Source organism: Cryptotermes secundus, unplaced genomic scaffold (assembly GCF_002891405.2).
Source record: "Cryptotermes secundus unplaced genomic scaffold, Csec_1.0 scaffold1831, whole genome shotgun sequence".
Classification (NCBI taxonomy): Eukaryota; Metazoa; Arthropoda; class Insecta; order Blattodea; family Kalotermitidae; genus Cryptotermes; species Cryptotermes secundus.
Window position 1 is genome coordinate 107,968 of NW_019739257.1, and position 23,433 is coordinate 131,400.

Consider the following 23,433-nt stretch of genomic DNA (forward strand, 5'->3'; position numbering starts at 1 on the left):
GCAATGTTTTCGTCATTTCTTCCTGTCGAAGGACGCCCGGGGCGTGGCATGTCTTCTGTTGACATGTTGCCAGATTTGAAACGGGAAAACCACTTGTAGACCTGTGATTTCCCCAAAACATCATCATTAAAGGCTTGCCGAAGCATCCCAACAGTCTCGGCTGCAGTTTTCCCTAACAGAAAGCAAAATTTCACGCACACTCTTTGTTCCTTATGTTCGGCCATCTCATTAATCGCCAAAGGGTTGAAACAGGAACGCACACAATAGAGCACCACAGACAAACCACTTAACTCAGACTGACGCCAGCTCACTAACAGTCGCGGGAGACCCCCAGCTAACACCACCTAGCATCACAACTTGTAACTACAAAGCATGCGCGCGCAACAGGTCGGTTCCGGTTATTTTTGGGTCCCCCCTCGTACATCATCCAAGATCCTGAACTTATTTAGAATGTTGAGACATGATCAAATCTGACAGCAGACTTGTTTATACTCATTCCTATTGCCCCAAAGAACATGTCCAAACATGCTCAACCGAGCTAGCAAAATTCCTCACCTTTCGCTACAAAGTAAACGTGTTGGGACATGATCGCCTGAGCTCCTCACACCGCCAAACCTGCCCTACCAACCCCTTCCACTGCCCCCCCCCACCCATTTTCTATTTGTATTATTTTTTAGATTCACTCATAAATATTATATTAAAGTAAGAAATAATTATTGGATATGGTTTTTAGAATCAACAAAAGGATACCAGATTTCATGTTGAAGAGAAATTTCGCCCAAAATTAAACTAAAAATATTAGTTTTGCAAAAAAAAAATTGACATGATGGATTTTTTTTTACTATTATTTCCGGTTTTAGTGAGTAAAAATCTATAAGAAACAGTAAAAATATCATGCAGTTTTTTGGTTACAGACCTGTGTTATCATATACTTCACATATTTGTTTAGACCAAATATCCAGGACTTGATAGTGATGTACTGGGCAAACTGAACACCTTAGCAACTTTTGGCATGACAACTTGCTTATGGAATGTTTCTTTTTTTCGTAACCTGTTCTAGTTCCTTTCGCAACATTATGTAGTTTTCATTGAAGAGCACCTTAACAGTGATAGAGAAGTGTAGGTTTTAAACTTGCATTTCTCAAAAATCATATGAAGCATTTCTGACAGGATTCTTTTGGATATATTCTTCAGATATTTTGTTCACTTTAATACTGTCCATACCTTTTTCTATATGATGTGCATAATTTATGACCGGATTTAATAAAACCCAAGTGTGTGTTCACACATTCATTGAACAGTTTTATGGTGTCAGCAGATGATAATTCCTTTTTGCAGTTTTCTTGTGGTTTTTAAGTGGATTAATATTTTTAATTAAAGCAAATACAGTAAAACTTGGTTATAGCAACATCGGTTTCTGCGACACCTTGTCTATTGCGTCAAATATTCAATGGTACGAACTAATTCCTCATAAAGCAACTGTTTTTATATCTTGCTTAGTATGACATGCACAAATGCATCAACCTCATATGTAACGTCATTTTCATTCCTGAATTTCTCTGATATCGTGGGAAAGTTCGATATGTCTGCCCACCCTCACTTTCTCTACTTGCTGACGTGACTGTCCTGGAAGAATACGACCGCGGGCTGCAAGAGGAGCGTGGGTTTTATGCGAAAACAAGGGTGTGGGGTGGGACTGCGTGAATAGTGCAAGAGGACGCGGCAGGTTGTTAACTGCATTCCTTTCTGTAACCGTTCATTCTGATTGGATTCTGTGTAGTGCTGGATGGATTGATAGGTTCAAGTTGCGTCACAACATTACGTTCGGTAAAGTGAGTGGTGAAGCCAGGGGTGTAAATACTGAAACTACAACTGAATGGCTTACTGCCGTGTGGCCCAGTATACATAAAGGATATGCAGACAAGGATGTCTTTAATGCCGATGAGACCGGCATTTTCTTTCGATTGACACCTGACAGGACACTGAAATTTAAGGGAGAGAAGTGTGTTGGCGGCAAGTTGTCGAAAGAGCGGATTACAGCTCTTGTTTGTGCTAATGCGACTGGAAGCGAGAAGAGGAAATTGCTTGTGATTGGAAAGTCAAAAAATCCTAGATGTTTTAAAAATGTGGAAAACCTACCAGTGCGCTACAGTGCTAACAAAAAATCGTGGATGACTTCTAGTTTGTTCGAAGCTGAACTCAGGTCTTGGGACCGGGAACTTCAAACAAGGAAAAGAAAGATCATCTTGCTTGTAGACAACTGTCCAGCGCACCCTGTACTTCAAAATCTAGAGAAGATTAAACTTGTGTTTATACCTGCAAACACTACAAGCGTATTGCAACCCATGGATCAGGGAGTCATAAGGAACCTGAAATGTCACTACCGCAAACTGATATTGTTAAGAATTGTAGAGAGCATCGAGAAGAAGCAAGATTACACAGTTACACTGCTGGACGCAATACGATTCATTGAAAAAGCATGGAGACGAGTAACTACAAAAACAATTCAGAACTGCTTCCGGCATGCGGGAATCTTATCAACTCAGGGATTGAATGGCACTGAGAATGAGGATGACACCAATAATGACGATGATTTACCTTTAACAGAATGGTTGCGTAAAGTCAATTGTGATGAACTAGGTCAGTATGACTATGAGGCATATGCAACAATAGACGACGACATTGTTACAACGGAGGCACAAACAGACGACGATATTGTATCGGAAGTGAAGAAGGATACAGAGGAGGAAGATGAGGTGGGAGGAGAAGAATGTTCCGAAGTCTCCATCCCTACTGTGAGTGACGCGCTTGAAGCCATTAGGGTTGTGAACTTGTTTTATGAATCCAGGGGAGGCAGCAGTGAAATTGTGACAAAAATTATGGACATTGAACGTAATTTAGAAAGTGTGTATTGGGCAAGTAACAGGAAACAGATGAAGATAACTGATTACTGTACTCGTATCTAGGTACAGTAAGGCACAACAATTGATGTAATCTACTGTAATTTGGTGAGTAGGCCTACCTTTAATATACAGTATTAGTGCGGTGTGTATTGTCAGTGAAAAGCGCTGTAATATGTCTTTGATATTACACATTTGGGCAATTCCACGTTAATGTTACGTTAGTCTGTACTTAACTACGTATTTCACTAAAAAAATGCAACATTTTAACTCGGTTTTTGGTAGATTTTTACGTGACTAACATAAGGCTACTGTGGAAGTGCCCATTTCGGTTACGACATTCGTATATAACGACACTATTTTTAGGTCCCTTTGATGACGTTATAACCAAGTTCTACTGTATTTTGATAGCAGTAATTTTTCATAGTGAAAGCAGATAGTTGCACTTTTCTCTACTGTGCTTTTTCTACAGCTTGTCAGCATCAATCCCTTGCAGTAATTTTGTAACTCTTCTTGTGTGTGTTTTAATGACACTGTAGTATTAATCCTAAAGTAGAAGTACCATTAGGCATAGACTTACAGCTTCTTCCGTTTTCTGAAAGATACCTACAGAATAAAAGTAAAGGAAGCAATACTGCTGGTGGAGTTCTTTTCTACTAAATTCTTTATAGTCACCAGTGTGTTATGTTCTCAGATCTTTTTATACCTACCATTGTTGCCAAGACTTAAGAGGAAGGATATAGATGCTGTTGGTTCATAATTTAAATTTTTTGTTTACCAGCAGCAGAGGAAAAGTTCACTTCAGTTATCCCACCGGACCAGTAGATTAAACATTTGTTTATATTGTGTAAAAGCTTCAGCTTTCTGATGGAAACCCACAGTGCTTTTTAATTTTAAAAGGGTTGTAAAAAGATTATAACTCCCAAACTATTGAATTTGGGTAAAATTTATACCAGTAAATTTCTTGAGAGAAACTGGCTGCTGGACATTAAATTTTATGTTCCTGAATCTTTTAAGTAAAAGAGGTATTTACATATTTGTTGAAAGTGGACTGCTGCTTGCTAACTTAATTATAATTAATGTGTAGGAATGTATTAACAATAAAGGATTTAAACTGTGGGAGAGCTGCTAGTAAAATAAAAATCATAAAAATTGATGTTGTGGATGGAAGATCATTCAGCTTTGTTTGATATGGTCTATAACGTACCAGATGAGAGGCATAACATAATGAAATTGTGGTTCTTGGACAACATTTCTGTCAGACACAAACTAATATACGAAAGACAAACTTTGAATTTGTTACTAATCTAGAATTTATAGAAGAAGAAAAGCTTGTGTTAAAAAGAAATTCAAGAGCTAAACCAACACTTGGAACTCTTGAGCTTCATGCTTTTCTGGCAATAAGAAAATATACTTTAATTGTGATTGGGAGCCAGGTTAGCGTAGTTGGTATAGCGACTGGCTATGGGCTGGACAACTGAGAGGTTGGAGTTCGAATCCCGGTAGGGTCGAAATTTTCTTTTCTCAGTGCCGTCCAGACCAACCCTGGGGCCCACCCAGCCTCCTATCTAATGGGTACCGGTGGCTTTTTCTCGGGGGGTAAAGCGGCCAGGGCGTGAAGCTAACCACTGAACTCCAACTAGTGCCTAGGTCAAGAAAATGTGGATCTATATATATATATATATATATGTTTCCGTGGTGTGGTGCTTACTGAGTTAAGCAAAGGGACAACTTTACATTTACCTTTTACTTGAGTTGTGATGAAATTTTCTGCCTCAGCAATGTGTGGAGAATTCATTTTAACTGAACTACAGGAAAACATGACACTGATGATAAAGTAGGTTTTGTGGCATGTGTTCAACAATGTTTGGTGGTTGGGATGTATTATGACAGTGAATGAGAACTCAGTGGAAGTGACAGTTTTCTCTATCATCCATCACCATCCTGTATGTATCCCCAATAGCTAGACATACCGAGCGTTCGTTTTTCATAGGCTTTAATGATAGTAGATCCTAGAACAGCTACAAGACAAACATTTTCTTGAACATATGTCAAAACACAAGGTATCTTTTCAAAGGGAGTACAAGAATGTATGAATAATTGACAATATTACCACCATATCTGTTGATGTAGTAACTTTTGTATTCTAGGGCTTGTTGCGTTAAGGGTGTGGTAAATGATGTCCAAGAATTAACTGTTTTATAGCTTTTTCGTGTTCATGATATTACTGAAAGATTATAAAATTATGTTGAACATTATCCATTGTCCTAGTTATTTTTGAAATTATGTGATGTTTTGGAAGCTGGATCTGCTTTTGTCACAGTGTAAAAAAGGGAAAAAGATACTGCTTAGTTGGACCTGTTATAGACAGGGCTAGCCTCAACCACTGAGCAATGAAGGGAGTCACGAGCAGAAAGATACATATTCTATCGCCATCACATATGTGTGGGAGATATAGATGCAAGCGGGAATACTAACAGCAGAGACATACAGGTATGTCAACTTCAAATATGCGCCAGAAATTTCAAGACTTAAATGAAAAGATGAACAATATTACCTTGTTGTCGTCTGTGAGTTTATTTCTCCTGAAAGAAACTACATACACACTATTAGCGTGTTGATTTACCACGGTATGCGTAATGTATGTGATGGGTAAGACGTGACGGTAAGAGCATTGCCTTCCTCATCCTCAATGAAATAGGGGCCTAATATACCGTTTGCTGAGATGGCACACCATATCGTCACACGTGTACTCTAGCGGTTTCTGGACGATAGCATCTGGCCGCTCAAAACCAAGGAAGTGAGTTGTCTGGCGATTGATGTAGTCCAAGTGAATGTGTATTTCGCCGGAGAACCACACATTCCTCAAGAAATCTGGATCCTCGTACGCCATGGCCAAAAATGTTCCATAATACACCACCCTGGCTCACGTATCTGACTCTGTCAAGCGTAGTCCAACCTGTATCTGGTACGGAAATCCACCTGTGTCCTTAAACAATCGCTGACATTCAGTTTCAAGGCTGTATGTTGCAGACTTCGTCGGGGCGAATGCAGCATCTGCTGAAGAACACTTGCGTGATTCTCTTTTGTCGAAACACTTACTGGCCGACCAGACCTCCCATTCCGTTGACACAGTACACTACCAGAACGGCGAAATTTCGTAACAATAGACAGCATAACTGTGTTACTTGGTGCCATCTTATTAAATCTCTCTTTGAATTGTTCTGTCACCTTTTTCACACTCGGTCGCCCTTCACGACCACTTCCATATGAGCGGAAAGAATATGCAACTATGAATACTTTTTCCTCCGTCAAGAGACCCATTTCCAACAACAGCTGCACAAAACAGCTTCGTTTTCACTAGTGGGAACACATGCGGCTGGAGCTATGCCCCGTCGATAAACGCACATGCGCGTTCGAATTGCCCGAGTTTCAGTACTGAAATTTTTGGCGCATACTGTATTGCCAGATGGAGTATAGGGTATGTCATATCCAGCTTCCAAAGTGCCATACAACTTTAAATACAGCAAAGACGGTGGACAATGTCCATCATAATTTCATAATTAATAACAGACCATTATCGGACTTCAGAGGAACGAGGCAAGAGATTTAATATCTCGCAGGGTGGAATTAACTGTATGTTACGTTACAACATTGTGAACCAGTACTCGTATATATTGTAGCATGTTGATCGTGAAGCAGACGGCTAGACAGCGGACTGTAAACTGTAACAGTAGTTGTTTTCTGTGTGGTCTTTGCTGAGGTGTTATAAGCAGGACATTTAGTGAGAGTTTAGGTGAGTTTGTTAGTGAATGAAAAGAAATGGAGGCCGTGCAAGAAAGAACGGACACCAATCTAAGGGAGATGACGGCTGAAATAAGCGCCAGTAATGAGAAGTTTGAGGCCCTTCAGGGTACTCTTGTCTCCCCGGATGGATATCCACCAAGCCATGGCGAGTCTGCTCAAGAAAAGTTTAATACTAAGATTGACGCCAGTCAAGAAAATATTGATTTTAAGAGGGACGCAAGTCAAGAAAAGATGAACGCCAGTGAAGAAATAATGGCCGACCTGAAAACCCACCTCCCACATTCAGGTAAACCAAGAAAGGGCGGAAGCCTCTCTCCGAGAGATGAAGGCCTGTCAAAAGACGACGGAGACCGCAGTATACCCCATCCTGTCCGAATTAGAAAGAACTATCAAACATGCGAAAGACAGTCTGGCGTGAGTCGATCTAAGGACGCAGGCCCTCCGCAAGGACATACAGTACGTAATGACGTCCATCGATAAGTGAACCGGGTGTCTGAAGGACGATATAACGGGCATAGTGATTGTTACGAGGCCGTAGCGAATACGAGGAAGGTCCTTCACGAAGAGATCGGCCTCATGTTCCAGGTCGAGGCTAAGACTCTTAATTCAAACCATCCGAAGCGAGTTTCACACGCAGCTGAAAGAAGTCAATGCCCGGGCCGAGCTCAGAAGAGGAATAGGAACCGGCGCGGGTACGGCGAAGGACCGCTTCAGGGACCAGCATCTGGCCTCCACGTATCGAAGTAAGCTAAAGCAAGGACCCAGGATGTCGGAGAATCCTTGGAAGAATCTGCCACAGCCGTCGAACAGCTGGCCCACCGCACCTACCCTGCACTACTTGAGGACCATATAAGTATAGGCCAGGCAAAGCGTTCAGCGGGGTAGAAGATCCCTCCATAAAAATCCAGCTGCTGCCGGGAGAAGAGAAGACGGTGAACGAGGCTCTCATGTAGGCCCTCGAGCTGCAGATCGTGCTCCCAGGCGCCATGGCCCCCAAAATGAGCCCCAGGACATTCTGGGGTGCCGATCGCTCCAAATGGGGCGAAGAGGCCAAAGGCAATCGGCGTACTGGAACTGAGGAGCAAAGCCACTTCCGGAGTAACTGCCCCTGCGGGCGGGAGGCAGAAAACGATGACCGTCACAGGAAACGAGAGACACGGGAACCGGCAGGAAGATCCGAATTGCGACCGAGGAACAAGAGAGGCGAACAGGAGGGACCCAGCCGTCAGGAAATTAGCGAATGCCGGCGGAAAATGGGGGACGCCAGCGTACACATTAAGACCCCCACCACGCGCTCACAACTGAAAGGACCTACCCCAGCCTAGGCACAGGGCTATGCCGTGACTGTCGCCAGGCCTGGTATCGGCGCCGGATGTCCCGGAAGACGGCCAAACCAACGCTACACTCAGACGGCAGACGGTGTGTGGGGAAGCCGTCTTCATCGTGAAGGAAGTTTTCTCGAAATCCCTGTGTGGCGGCCATTGATAATTTGGGTATTCGTTGCCAGTATCAAAGACGACTTCATCTTGGGGCTGGGCATCCTGTGCACACATATGATGCATCGCTATGTATCCCGGCTTTCTAGCTTGGTAGTAGATTATAATCCGGTCATACCTGGACAGTACGAGGGAGTTGTGATTGCTCAGTTGGAGAGCCGCTCGGGATGGAAAATAGCCTGGTATAACCGAGTCTGGAGGCCCACGCTCCCGAAGGACTACATAGCGAGGACCCTGTTTCGAGGCCGTGTGTAGGTACCCATTATGGTCCTGAATGTTACCAATGGCGACCAGCTCACGAAATGAACCCGACTGACTCACTGTGAGCCAGTCACACTAGTGACCCCACCCGATATTAAACAACCGCATATCCAAGACACCAGCCTTAAGCTGCAGAACGCGATTGCTGCAGCCAGGCAAAACCTGAGTGACGCTGAATCCCGAGAGTTGGAGGATCTCCTTACCGAATACGGAGACATGTTTACTATTAAGAGCGATGAATACGGACCGACCGACAGAATGTACGACCGTAAAGATACGGAAGAGGCCCGACCGGTTCGCCAACTCCCGAGAAGGCTTCCCCTAACAAAACAGGCGGAAGTAGTCGAGATGCTTGACGACACGCAACGACGTGGGGTTATCGAAGAGTCATTTAGCCCCTGGTCACCTTCCATCGTTCTCATCAGGAAGTATAACGAGGACCTCCGCTTTGGGGTTAACTATAGGAAACTGAACGTCACAAATTAGACTTTCACTGCCTCCCAGGATTGACGACACTGAACACGCTGACTGGAGCCAAATGGATCTCCACTTTAGAACTGAAGAGTGATTATTGGCAGGTGGACCTGCATCCGGATGACAAGAAGACTGCGTTCGTGTCGGGTCAAAGGCTGTCGTGGTTCACAGTTATACTCTTCTACATGTGCAACATTCCAGCGACGTCTGAGCTGTTAACGGAGACCGCATTAAGATGCCTCGCAAATCATGTCTTGTGTGCCAGAACGACGTAATCGTGATTGGCCGCACGTTCCGAGAGCACCTGAACCTCCGAAAAGTATGCCAGCGGTTCCGAGAAGCCCGCCCAAAGCCAAATCGGGAGAGTTGCCAAGTCCTGCAGAAGGAAGTACGATGCCTTGGGCATGTCACCCGAGGGGGTGACAGTCGACCTCGAGAAACTGAAAGCCGTACTGGAATGGTGGACCCCTTAGAACAGACATGAAATTTGAAGCCTCCAGGCTCTATCTGTGCACGCATTATAGAAGGTTTATTTTCGGTTTCGCCAACATTACCAAACCACCAACCAAACTCACGGAGGAGAAGCAAGACTGTTGTATCCCGAAGTTCCTCGCTGGATGCCCGGCGCTGGCGTATCGTGGATGTTACCGGCGCACAAGTCAGGTCTAGGTCTGGTGCTCCCTAGGCTGGGCGCGCGTGGAAATCGCTGGGTATGCGGGTTTACAGAGGAAGATTGTTTGATCCGACAAGAGTGGTGTAATCAGCAAATTGAGTTTATTAACTAATTTCTGTTGATTACACATGTACGCTACACCTGAGGACTGATAGCTAGGGTTCCAGGGAGGGAAGGCTGTCTTGGCTCTACCTAGCCGCTAACTCGGTCAACCACTCGTCTCTCGCTCCGTCTGCATCAGACTGTGTTTTCATTCTTTGTTTTAATAACACCACCAGTCGTAAGGAATATTTCAGAGCAGGGCTCCGTTAGTTTGCTTGCTTATGTCTCGCGTCTTTTTTGTGTGGGCTTCGCTCCCTGGACCGTATTTGTACATGATCTTAGCAGCCACACAGCTGCCTAAGACGGAGGTCGCGTCTGACCCTCTTGGTTATCTCGACTGCATGCTTGCGTCCTCATGTGTCGCTACCATTTCTGTTACATTTCTATTAAAATTAAATGCTAATGAAATAACATATTAAGAGTAAATGCAAATGAAATAACATAGCGTATACAGCACCTTTACCAAATGAAATAGTTCTTATACAACAATAACGCATATACAACAAGACTTCCAGTGGGCCCTATGAGTGGAGGTCGCCTTTCAAACTCTAAAGGAGGCCCTATGTGTTTCCCCTATTCTAGCTTACCCGCAGCTAAGAGAAACATTTGTAAACTATAGACCCAAGTAACTTACGAATTGGAGGAGTGCGTTTCCAAGTATGGGAGAGGAGCGAGTAAATAGCCTGCTACATTAACACGGTGAATAAGCTCGAGAGAAATTACTGCGTTACCCGGCGGTAACTACTGGCCATCGTGAGGACTCTAGAACATTTCAGTAGGTACCTCTACGGACAAGATTTCCACATGTGCACCGACCACTCTGCATTAAAGTGGCTGCCGACCAACGGTTAGTGAAGACGTGAGTGTGGACTCTAATGTTTGTGTGTAACTGAATTGTAAAGTCCAGTAACGCGTCATATCAAAGAGCCCAATAAATCCTACCCTCAATCCAAAACCCGCCCATAGTCGTACAGATACGTGTAACAATATATTTATTTTCGAAAATTTGTATTGAGTGAGGTGATAGTCTACTTGCAGGGAGCTTGGAAGCAAATTTGTTGGCTTAGAAATTCCTTCCTAGACTATGTAGACTCTGTGCCTCTCTGCACACAAGTTGCTATGCTTGCTACCTTGCTTCATGCTGGTGTCTTGCTGGGCTTATACTTTGACCCTGAAGATGGTGATATGTTCTTCTGAAACGTCGGCTGACTAATTTTTCGTGGATTACACAGCATTATATACCAGACGATAGAACTTACCATTTTAACGCTTTGCACATTAACAGTAGTTAAAGTTATGTAATTTCCCTACATCTTTCACAGTCCTTGCAGAAATATACAGTATTACCATCTAAATAAACAGCTAATAGCAGATACGTTTTACATGGCTGGGGGTTTCAGCACGTACAAAGGTGGTTCAAGGTTGGCCTAGAATTTGTTTACAGAAAAAATATACATGACATAATCACCAAATTGGCCCCCCTTTTAAAGATACCGTATTTACGCATGTATAGGCCGCAGCACAATTTTCAGACAGAAATTATAGAAACAAATAATTTTCTTGGAATATTATTTCAAGAGTAGAAATTATTCCGAAATTTGGCAACGTTTAACATTCCTAAGTTCGCAACTAGCGAAAATAACGGTACCGCTCGCAACAAAGGCATTGCGGGGGAGAGTTATAACCTTTTCGCCGTTACTTGACTTGCCTGGTTAGTTCTGAGTGAAACATGGGTCGAGTAAGAGCAGGTTAAACGTCTAAATTTAAACTTCAAGTGGTGCGTTACGCACAAGAACACGGAAATCGAGCAGCAGGGAGAAAATTCGACGTCGAAAAAAATGTGTGTGATTTCGAATATAAGCCGCACCCCAGTTTTCCTCTTGAATTTTTGGCAAAAAAAAAATGTGCGGCCTATACATGCGTAAATACGGTATTCTCCTTTTATACTACCCCATTTTCCCCATTGTCCTGGCAAGTTACCGATACCAGCAGCATAAATGGTTTTGTCACGACTGTATAGCCAGTTCAGGATGCCGCGTTTGATTTCATATCGGTTTCAAATTTCTGCCCTCCTTGGTGCAGCTTGAGTGGTTCGAACGAATGAAAACCACTAAGGGCTAAGTCAGGGTTGTAATTAGGGTTGTTCATGATTTTCCAGCCCATTGTTGCCTTCATAAAATTTGACATATGGTCGAATGTCGTTATTGAATAGAATGATCTTTGACAGTTTCCCAGGTACAGGTATTTTCTTTTTAATTGCTTGGTGTACTTCATTGTGAAGCAGCTTGCTATAATAATGATCATTGTTTTTAAACCGTGTGGTAGAAATATGACTTGTTACTGAATCCCGAAACACACTTGCTACAATTTTGCCACCTGAGAACTTTGTCTTTAATTTGTGTGTGTGGTTGAGATCCCTTGTGATGCCATTTCATGTTGGACCGCTTTCACTCTGGAATGAAGTGCACAGACCTCTCGTCACATGTTACTTTTCAGTCTAGGAGTGTTTTTTCCTCCAGTTCGGACAAATGCAGATATTTTTGGGAGAGACAGTTTCACCCAGCATCTCCTGGTCAAACTTCATCGACACACTGTCTTGAACCGTAAGTGTTCGTGGATGATTATTTCAACACCAACAGTTATACCACTGTTCGCTGCAATATCACGCCGTAATTTGCCTGTTACCCAAAATCAGCTCTCGACGCAGAAAATACTCGAATTCACGTTGTGTGCAGCTGTTGGCTGAACATGAGATAGGGTCTCTTCTCCATACTGTGCACTTCACTTTCTGTTTCAGTAGGAATGTGCTGATACAGTACTGCTGTACACTAGTAGTGACAAGCTCTGGTGCCATCTTGTGCTACCTGATGCTGAAAGTGGGATGCATGGCCACCTGCCAGGCAGTGAGTGCAGTGTTTGCCACCAACTGTCCATAAAAAATTTTCTGCTGCCCACGTCTTCAGGAAGAGGACTAAGTCGGAGTTAACCTTGAACCACCCTCATAGATTAAAATGAAAGAACACAGCTTTGTCATGGATAGCACAGTTAAATAGGAAGAGACAAAATGGGTAGTATATGAAATAGCTTATAGGTGAAGTTGCTGTTTGCGCGAAATGGATTTACGTGTCTGGATACGATTCAGAACTCATGTAATGAGACAGCAGAAAGAAGTCCCATACATCGGCCACTTCCACAGTCACCCTCAAACTGCTACGTTTCTCTCTTCGTCATGCTTCACTGTACGAGTAGTCCCATTCAGTTGGTAATGGTAACCTTCACTTGCAGCTGACGTTTTGATGAGGTTGGCAAAGGCCGGAGGGAACTAGAGGGGAACACAGTGGTACTCAGCCTTGAAGACTGTCGATCCCCACCGTCAACGGGACTTCTTTCTGTGACCTCAGCCTAGCTTAGCTTTTATTCCTGCATTACAGTTAGAAAGAAGTTTACCGACGCTTCAGAGGAATGTATTACCCTCATCTTCGGGTTAGAAGAAAGGGTTAAAAGGTAAAGTCACTCTGCTTAACTCATTAAGCACTACGACATGAGGGCGAGTGGTCAGCTTTACGCCCCGGCCGCTTTACATCCGGGGACAGAGCCCCCGGTACCCATTGGTAAGGAGGCTGTGTGGGCCCCAGAGCCGGTCTGGATGACTTGGAGACGAGAAAATTCTTGACCTTACGGGGACTCGAACTCCGGCCCCTGGGTTGTGCAGGGTTGTGGTCCTAGCCAGTCAGTATACCGACTGAGCTATCCCGGCTCCTGGAAGAAAGGAGTGAATTTCTTTATAATAATTGTGAGAATCTTAAATCCTATATAATACCGTAAGCATTGGTATAATATTGTGAAGTGTTCAGTTAGAGCTGTTGATGGTGGTAATGATTGGCAGTGTAACAGTGGTATTAATAGCCTTTGACGTTAGAGAAAGGAAACTCCTTCCTGCCTTCATCCCCTTTCGATCGATCTTCACATTGGACTCCATTTTGGCCATTATTTGTTCTTGGTTGGATTTCATTTTGGCATGCATTTCCTTCATTTCTGTACTATTGGCGTCCGCCTTCACCTGGTTGGCGTCCATTCTTGCCAGCATTTCGATTATTCGTAGCATCTCCATTTTGTTGCAGTATAATACTCGATGCACTCGTAAATTCAATAATTCTTTCTAAATTGTGGCGTGTTTAAGGTCATAACTACGTCATGACTAGTTGTCACGAGTATATGGCTGCGTGTGACTAGTGCCACCAAATTGTCCCGTATTTGCGGTGTAACCACTGCTTAAAAATCCAGTACACAAAAGAATGATGCGGTTTCAAAAGTTAATAAAAATTCATTTCTCACCTTACACGGGCACAACATGCACCGTCAGCTGCGGAAACTGTTGAAGGTTCTCGTGCGCTACCAGCAGTTCGCTTCTCATGCTTATTACGTGGCCGCGGCGCCAGTTTCAAAGATGGCGTTGTAGCAGGAGAAAGCTTTCATGTGCTCCGTTTTGAGGTGTCCAGATCTGTGATTACAGTGTAGCGTGAGTTTCGTATACGGTTTCAAAAAGACGCACCACAGAAGAATAACATAAGCAGGTGGTACCGACAATTTATAGAAAGTGGTTGCTTGTATAAAGGCAAGAGTCCTGGTCGACCTCGTGTGTCTGGTGACAACATTGAAAGAATGCGTGACGCGTTTCAGCGAAGTCCCCGCAAGTCAGTTGGCAGAGGAAGCAGGGAATTGGGCATGCCAAAAATGACGGAGTGGAAGGTGTTGCGTAAGCGGCTGTGTTTTAAACCGTACAAAATGCGATTGGTGCAGGCCCTTAAACCAGCAGACAAAGTGAAGAGGTGTGACTTTTGCAAGGAGATGCAGTCGAAAATGGAGGAAGATGGGTTCGTAGAAAGACTGATCTCCGATAAAGCCACATTCCACATCAGTGGCAAGGTGAACAGACACAGTGTCAGTATCTGGGGAACCGAAGAACCACATGCACAAATAGAGCACCAGCGTGACTCCGTGTGACCCAGGGTGCACACATACAAAGTCTGTAATTAACGCATGAGAAACTTAGACAGTTACTGCCGTTCACGGTGTATGTTGTGCCCGTATAAGTTGAGAAATAAATTTATTAACTTTTGAAACCGCGCCATTCTTTTGTGTATAACCTGTATGTCGCGTGTAGGGGGGCATGCGTGACGAAATGACATATTCTTGTTCGGATGATTTGATTTATTAATACTTCGGTTACACACACTTTTAATTACATTTAAATTACAGCACTTCCCTTTGTTGTCACCCTTACTGTTACTTAAATGCTCTCAAATACTCCTATTGTTAATATTAGAGTCAATTTTACCGACCACACAACATATTTTTATTATTATTACACTACATGTTTCGACCTCAAGAGGTCATCCTCAGGTGTACGAACACACACGTGATGGCTACTCACGACAAGGACCGTAACAGATCCAGCAACATCAGAGGACGCGGAAAAACAGCGAGACCTCAAAAAAGTGACAAGTGCAATTAATATAATAAAATTGAACTTTAATTCATGAACTTTTAACCAATAGTATAATTAAACTAGTTAAAGTGAACTTGACGCAGTGATGAGCGTAAGTAGGAAGTGACTGAATAACAAGTGAAAGTGAAAGCATAACTAGTGATCTGAATTGAAACTCAATTCACAAATTTTAAATTTTAACTTTTGACATTTAGAATAATATTTTAACTTATGTTTTGTGAGAGGAGCTTGATATATTATTGAGCGTGGGCCTGAATAAGATACAGGATCGAATAAATGAGAAGACGAATGTGATTGCGTGTAAGTCTACAGCTGTGTTCGTACACCTGACGATGACCTCTTGAGGTCGAAACATGTAGTGTAATAATAATAAAAATACGTTGTGTGGTCGGTAAAATTGACTCTAATATTGATTAAATACACAACAGTATGCAAGAAACAATTAAACTCCTATTGTTGCCTTGCGTGTATTTGGTCGTGAGATGTTTTAACGGTCAGTTACTTAGCAACGCATTGTTCATTCACGTTACAACATTATTTCCGTTTGAAATATTAATATAATTCCAATATTGTGTCTTGAGGCTCACCACATAAACGCTTCACGAAAAGTACTTTTGAAATGAAAGTACGTAGATACTACATTACTGTATACCTTAAGAATTCCATTCCCGGAACGGTCATATTCTGCAGTTCTTTGCTGAAGTGTTTATCAGGAATGTCTTTTAAATAAATCAGAAATGATCTTGATATGGTTCCAGTTCCACTTATGATTCCGATATCGCCTTCACTTTCACATTCCACATGTGGTGTACTTCAGTCAGCAGGTCTTTTGTAGTATTCGTTTTCTTTCTTCAGTGAATTGTCATTAGATAGTATAGAAATACGTATATTTTCTGCCTCAAAGTACAATGTAAGGTTTATTGTATAGTTAAGTTTCTGTCTGATATATAATTAGTTGATTTCATAGTGTAGTCACATGATTACCCTTACTGGTTTCATCTAGCTTTGGTATCCTTTCGACTTTCAATTCTAATTGTTGCTTGAAATAAAACTGCAAATCAAGTCACAACATATCATATACTTATCCTTAGTTAGGATTGGGCATATCGCTGTGAAGTTCTACTAAGTAAACGAAGTAAAGCTATCCCTGTAACAGGCCGTGAAGGCCCATAGGGTTGTGAGACGTTGAGGGTCCCACGTTTTCTTGACAGTCGGCTCAAAGATGGCGGTAAGGTTGTCAGCCTTGCGCGCCGGCCACGCTTTGCTCCCCAGGAAAATTATTTATTTAATTCCTGGTACTCATTTCTGTTAGAGTCTGAGTGAACCCCAGGGCATAGTGCGGCCGGGAGGATTATGTCAATTGAAAAAATCCAATGACCTTATCGGGACTTGAACCCGCGACCTTGTCTCATTAAATTGCTGACACTGTCATTTGTGATTGTCAGTATCTTTGTAGCATAATATTTGGTGGTCGATGCTTGATCTTTTGCAGCAATTATCGCGCTTCTAATGTATCCTCCAAATGCTCTTTTGTAAACCAAAGAAATGCGTCCTTCGGGTCGATAAGTTGGTTCATTGTTGGCTGATCCAGCTTTTCGGTATTTGCATCGTACGTACGGTGCAATTACCGAAGAAGAGTATCGCCAAGAACAATGTGCATATCTTACGGAAATGTCAGGAACCGGCACGCAACAAAAGCATTTTCAGCATCTGCTATGAGTGTTCATCCCCCCCCCCCCCCCNTAGGACTCTTGATGGAATTCGAGTCATCACCGAGAACTTACATGTAACTCGAATTGCAGTCACTCAAATGGTGGCTTGAATTAACGTATGCTCTGCTTCGTACTCCGAAGTTGTGAAAGTATTTTTTTAGTATTGCTTGTGGGGTGGGACTTTTTTTATTATTGCTAGTGAGGTGGGACTGTGTCCCTTGTACTGCGGCCATTTCTGGCCTATTGTACCAGCCCCAGGTGATAGGTGAGTGTGATTATGGAGCAATTCGTGGAATGAAGATTGGCAGGGGAAACCGAAGTACTCGGAGAAACCCTGCCCCAGCGCCACTTTGTCCACCACAAATCCCACTTGACCAGACCCAGGATCGAACGCGGGCCGCCGCGGTGGGAAGTCAGCGACTAACCGCTTGAGCTATAGTCCCATGGGGGAGAAGCGCTCGAGGCTGCTTAATGAAAAATTCCTCCAGCCCCTCTAGCGTGTGTGAATTCAGAGCGCTAGCAGAGGTCATCACTAATTAGTATGCGTGTAAACAGAATTACTAGATGACTAAAGGGGTTGTTGGGACTTACACTGGGGGAAGTCCCGGAGCTTGAGGAGATGTGGCTGAGATTCGTACATACGAGGTCTTTCTGCGACGTCAGTATGTGGATAATATGTACGCAGTGTCCTTGAGAATCCATTAGTCGCTTGGGCATCATTCCGAGGCCCAGACGCTGAACATATCTGGTCTATAGAAGACAGTCGGTTTTATTCCAGAAGTACTGAGGAGGGGATTTATAGTTTTACGCTCATGCCCTTTGTTCAGAGCTGAAAATACCCGCAGTGCTTAAGTTGCTACTGCGTTCAGATAAGCATGGAAGACGCGAGTTAAGCGTTTTATTCTTAGCAAGTTAAGATGTGAAGTGGTCATGCAATAATCCGCATGGTGCGGCGAAGAATACAAAGACTTCCTTGTATGTTAATACCATTTACTTAAGTGCAGGCCGGCGCAACAGCATAGACTGGGACGGCACATTTCCGGATTTCCGTTTTGTTAAATTAGAATTTTATCTTTCGTTCTAATCGTAACTATTAATAAGCAGGAATCTAAGCGTGTCACAAAAATGTAAATAAAACGGTTTTCAAATAATTGGGTCACCAGTGGCGGTTTCGTCACATTGTGTGGAAATGTGTAAATTTTGACGAAATGTTGTGTAATTTGACCCTATCTTTAACATCGGGGGGGGGGGGGGGGCTAAATTTTTAGTTNCTCCTGGGGCCTGCGTAGGTTCACCGTCAGTCGACACAGTAAAACAAGTTACACCCCACTGTGTATTCTTCACTTCGTAAATGTTTGCCCTTCCTTCATTTTGAATTCCTCAGCCAGTAATCAGCATATTTGACCGCGTTGTTTATGACAACTCCCTGTATAGGCATAAAATCGTAAAATCATTTGTTCCCCGTATTTGTTTAAGACGTAATTTCTCTCTCTCTCTTTTTTTTTTTTTTAATTTCCTTCTCGGTTCTGTTAAACTGTTTCACGTATTAGCTCTCAGCACAGTGCATTAGAATACAATAAAATTGTTTCATGTGTAACTCTAGCCACAGTATGCCTAAAATATGTTCATATGAAAGAAATTCAGTATATTGCGACATGTCAACCCGTTGTTGAGCAACGTGATGTTGAACGAGTTACCACGAAGACAAACTCTTAAAAAGCAATGAAACGAGGTTATGCAACCCGCGTCTAAAGCAAGCTCCGTAAACATACTTGGCGCATGCGCAGTGGCGTCATATTGCGCTACTGGAGAGGATGTTACGTGACGTGTCGACGTAGTTCCTACGCGATAACGTCATTGACGCTTGGATGACGCAGCAGAACTGTTGATCGCGACGTTTCCACGCTGTCCGATTCGAAGCTACATGACGAGGGCCAGACCGGACGAAAAGCAATAGTGGGACTAGTGGAGGAAGCAAGCGAAGTGGAACCAGGACTGCAGAAGAATACAGGAGGTCAGCCTTTGAGGATGTAAAGTGTGATTGAAAGATTTTATGTGCAGTATGTGATAGTGATAGCTGAGAATACAGCAGTGAAGTCTTATTGTGTGAATTAGAAGGCTGTATGTGTGCTATAGTGCAGTGAGATTGGGAGTGCATAATTCATTGAGGCTGAATACGCGAAAACTGCAGATAAACTGAGAAGATTGGCGCGTAGTGATTGTAAATTGTGTAAACCCCCAGTAGTGTAATAATTAACTGTAGTTACATGTAAGTTGTTAATAAAACCAATTATCAATCCGAACTGTGTCTTCGGTCATCTCAGACACGTTACAATATTATATATATGATGTACCGGATAATCGGGCCTATGGACATCAAAATGCGATTCCTTGTTGAATATTGAGGCTAAAATGCTCATTGATAAAATTTCGATTGGCATAGTTTTCGCAGAAAACGCGATTAAAGTGAAATGCCACATGGCAGCATTTCGTGGATATTCGTTAACATGCACATGACGTTCTGAATGTCAGTATAATTATTTTTACTGAAGAACCCAAAAGGTAGAAAATATACGTATGTACTGTATCTTTCGTATTGTCACGTGTGGAATGGTACGCATGACGAGAGTAACGGGCACTAGTTCGGATGATTGGATTTATTAGCACTTTGGGTACAACCTCTCTTAATCACACTTAAACTACAACGCTATCGCACACTTACACCTCATAATTCACTGTTGCATGCACACATTAGTTCTCTCCGGGTAACTTATTTGAACACAAACTATAACAGTCTCATTGGATCATACACTCCCAGTATTACACATAAAAGCAATCTTCAAACCGCACTTTAAATCCTCACAAGTTTTTTACGAACTTCCGGTTGCTGTCACTCTTACTGTTACTTAAACACTTACTCTCAAATACTCCAATCTGTTCTGTCAAAGTCAAAGTTACATTGCGACCGACGTTCAGTCAGTCTCTCTGTCTTGGTGTCGAGCCCCGCCTGGGGCTCATGACCAGATTTTTTTTTGTCCTGTTCATTTGGGGCGCCCTCTCTGACGAGAGGTCGGGTCTATCATTTGTCAGTCATAGTCTGTGTTAGTAATTCCATTGTCAGTATTCACATATATTTACAAATTTAATCTTAATTAATATTTCTATGTACAATATATTCAAGGCCTCTGTCAATCCAGGCTCGGTACAGCAGATTATACCCTATTTCTAGTAGTATTCGCTAACAGTAGCCTAGTCACTTGAACGGTAGTATGCCCGACCGCCGCCAAGTTTAAGCCTCTTACACTTTCTGTGTCTGGCTTCGCCTTGTCCGATGTTGCGAACATTCTCATTTTCATGATTTTGTATGACTTCTGCTTGTTTCCTGCATAATTTTGTTATGTAGTCATATACGTACGGGATTTTAAATGCCATGTGCAAGTCGTGGACCGGTGTGCACCTTGGAAAATTGCTAATGGTGCGGAGAAACTTGTTTTGCAGGCGCTGCAATTTCACTAGATGAGTGTCTGCCGCGAATTCCCAGGCGGGACTAGCATAAGTCATTACGGATCTAATGAGAGTTTTGTGGAGGGTCATTTTAATGTTAGCGCTCGATCGCTCACTTTTGAATAGGGAATATACCCTAATGAATGTTCTGAAGGCCTTGGCTTCAATCATTTCTATGTGCAATCTCCATGTAACTCTCTTATCGAAGATTACACCTAGATATTTTGCAGTATTTACAAATGCAACATTTCGTCCATTTAAAGTGAGACAAGACTCAGGCGGTCGACGACTACTAGAGAAGTAGACCCCCTGAGTCTTATCTTCATTAATTTTAATATTCCAGCGCTCACACCAGGTCTCCATTGAGCTGAGACCGCGCTGGAGTTTTCTAACAATAAAACCCTCCTTGCGATCTGTCGCATATAGACAGGTGTCGTCCGCAAAGAGTGCCATGTGAACACCATGTGTTTGGGGGGTATCATTTATGTACAAATTGGAAAGAGTAGGGGAGAGGACTGAGCCTTGTGACACCCCTGATTGCATTTCCCTTGGGGTTGACATTTGGCCTTCAACCTAAATCCTGAATTTACGCTGAGAAAGAAAGGACCCAATAAGTTTGGTCAAACTCTTCGAGAATTCAAATTTTGATAACTTATACAGCAAGTCCGAATGCCACGTGTTATCAAAGGATTTTTCGATGTCCAAGAACACCGCGGCCGTAGACATTTTGTTGTCACATGGTCCGCCAGCCTCACACATTGCAATGTCGTGCTGTGACGTGCACGAAAACCAAATTGGCTTGCGTTGAGCAAGCTTCTTTCTTCAATATGTTTTTGTAGTAATTTCAAAATTACTTTTTCTAATAGTTTTCCTGTCGTGGACCGGAGGCTGATCGGACGTATATTTTGCGGGAATTTCGGCTCTTTACCGGGTTTAGGTAAAGTTATTTCTTTTGCTTCCTTCCAAGTATTTGGAAAATGAGAGAGCCCAAGACAGTCATTAAATAAATGAGTTACGTGAACCAGTGGTCGCCTTGGAAGTTGCCTCAGGCATTCATTTGGGATGCCGTCAATTCCACAGGCCTTTCTCAATTTCAATGAATTTATCAATTTTTGTACGTCACGTGGTCTGATCCTTTGAGGGGGCTTGTCGTCTACGGTTTCGAGCAGAGCTTGAACTCTAGCCTCCACTCGCCTTTCATGGTTATCGTCGCACAGATTGTGCGGCGTAAACTGATTTTCCAAACAATCAGCAATTGCATTGACTTTTTCGAATGGGTGAAATTTAATGCCTGCAGCACCATGAATAGCAGTTGGTTCCCTTGGCCCATCCCTTTTTAGGGGGGATTTCGCAGTTGGCCATGTACCCTGAGGTGTGACTTCAGCGTTACTTATTTTTGTTTCCCACCGTTCAAGTGCCTTTTTTCGGTCACTCTCCTGATTGATTTTGTGACCCAATTTAGACCCGTCTTACACGCTGGATCCCTGGTTTCTTGCCACAATTTTCGTAGCCTCTGCTTATGTTTTAACAGGCGACCTAGACCAGGAAGATCGTTGTTTATGTCCGAAAGTGTAACTTTTCTTGTGGACAACCTATATGCCGAAGCAGTAGAGGCTGCAAAGTCGCGCGCCGCTTTATCGGCTTCTACCCCCGAATTAATTTCTAGTTTAGGCGATATTAACTCCGAGGCGAGGCTTTGAAACCGCTCCCAATCTGTGAATTTTTCAGTAGGTTCCGAAAGGTTCCTATTTCTAACATCCAGTATGTGGAATACAATTGGTAGGTGATCTGAATCCAAAATATCAGAGACGATGACATCTGACATTCTGATATTTTGGTGGACCACAATATCCAGCACGTCCCCATTTCCCGTAGGGGAATAATGAGTGGGGCACTGTGGTGCTGAGATTTCGAAGTCACTCATATCAAATCCATGAGTTTCAAACCTGAGGGGTTTGAAACTTTATTCCAAAATGGATGCTTAGCATTCAAATCACCTGCCAAAATAGACTTACGTCTACAGCATCACTCCAGGCCGTGCCTGGGGATTTATAAACAGCTGTAAGCAGTACGTAGCTGTTACCAGTTGGTATGCAGACCCCTGTCGCTTCTACTGAAGTAAGGGGTGGTAGGTCTACATGGTTATGGGGGATGCCGTTCCTAACTCCAACGGCAGTTCCGCCTTTTCTGCCTGAGTGGCGGTCGGTTCTATAAATGTAATTTCGAAGAAAAAATCTCTCATGAGGTTTCAGATGTGTCTCTGAAAACAGGGCCACATCTATGCGTAGGTCTTGCAGCTGTTCACTGAGCTCATAGCGCTGCCTCCAAATGTCGTTCGCATTAAATGCTATGATTTTGAGTGGCCTATGAACTCTAGTGGCCATTTTGTTTCATGAGATTTAATACAATTTAATATGTTCTGTCTCTGACTGTCGTTATATATCCTCCGCACTGACCACGCACAGAAAACAGCCTATATCGTTGGAATGTGTTTTCTGAGCGATTACATAGCAACGTTCACGGCACCGACCGCATAGAAAACACTGTACTATTGTTGCCTTGCGTATATTCCGTCGCGAGGAGTTTAACGATCAGTTACCTAGCAACGCTCTGTCTATCCACGTTACCGTATGTTTTAGTTTCTTTCTGTTATATTCATTTAGTGTTGTCACGTGTATCCGTGACCAAGACGCGGGTTTGGATTGGTTAATCGGTTTATTCAATCTTCACTAGTCGCAACTACAATTAGTTACACTCTCAACATTATTGTAACTATAGCACATAAAGTCTTCAATGCCTGTTAACACTTCACAGCTGAATCCTCACAACTCCTTTCCATGACGGCTTCGTGTTCTTGACTAACGGCTTCTCAGCGATGACTGACTGCGAACGATCTTCATTCTCCCCTATAAACCTTCGGCATGGACCACATAGAAAATACATATTCGTCCCGAATAGCCTAGNTGGGTTCTTACGTTTTGCAGGGGGCCGACCC

General features: G+C 43.1%; 2 protein-coding genes across 3 annotated transcripts in view; both read left to right on the forward strand.

Moving 5' to 3' along the window:
* Positions 1 to 6,064, forward strand: part of LOC111871922 (tigger transposable element-derived protein 4) — an 11,096-nt gene extending 5,032 nt beyond the window's left edge. The window contains exons 3-4 of the mRNA XM_023865327.1: positions 1,781 to 2,892; positions 5,934 to 6,064. Of these exons, the coding sequence (XP_023721095.1) occupies positions 1,781 to 2,892; positions 5,934 to 6,064 (1,243 nt within the window). The remainder of the gene's footprint in view (positions 1 to 1,780; positions 2,893 to 5,933) is intronic.
* LOC111871925 overlaps positions 1 to 23,433 on the forward strand; it is a gene marked incomplete at its 5' end in the record, with an annotated part of 82,344 nt that overhangs the window by 9,882 nt on the left and 49,029 nt on the right.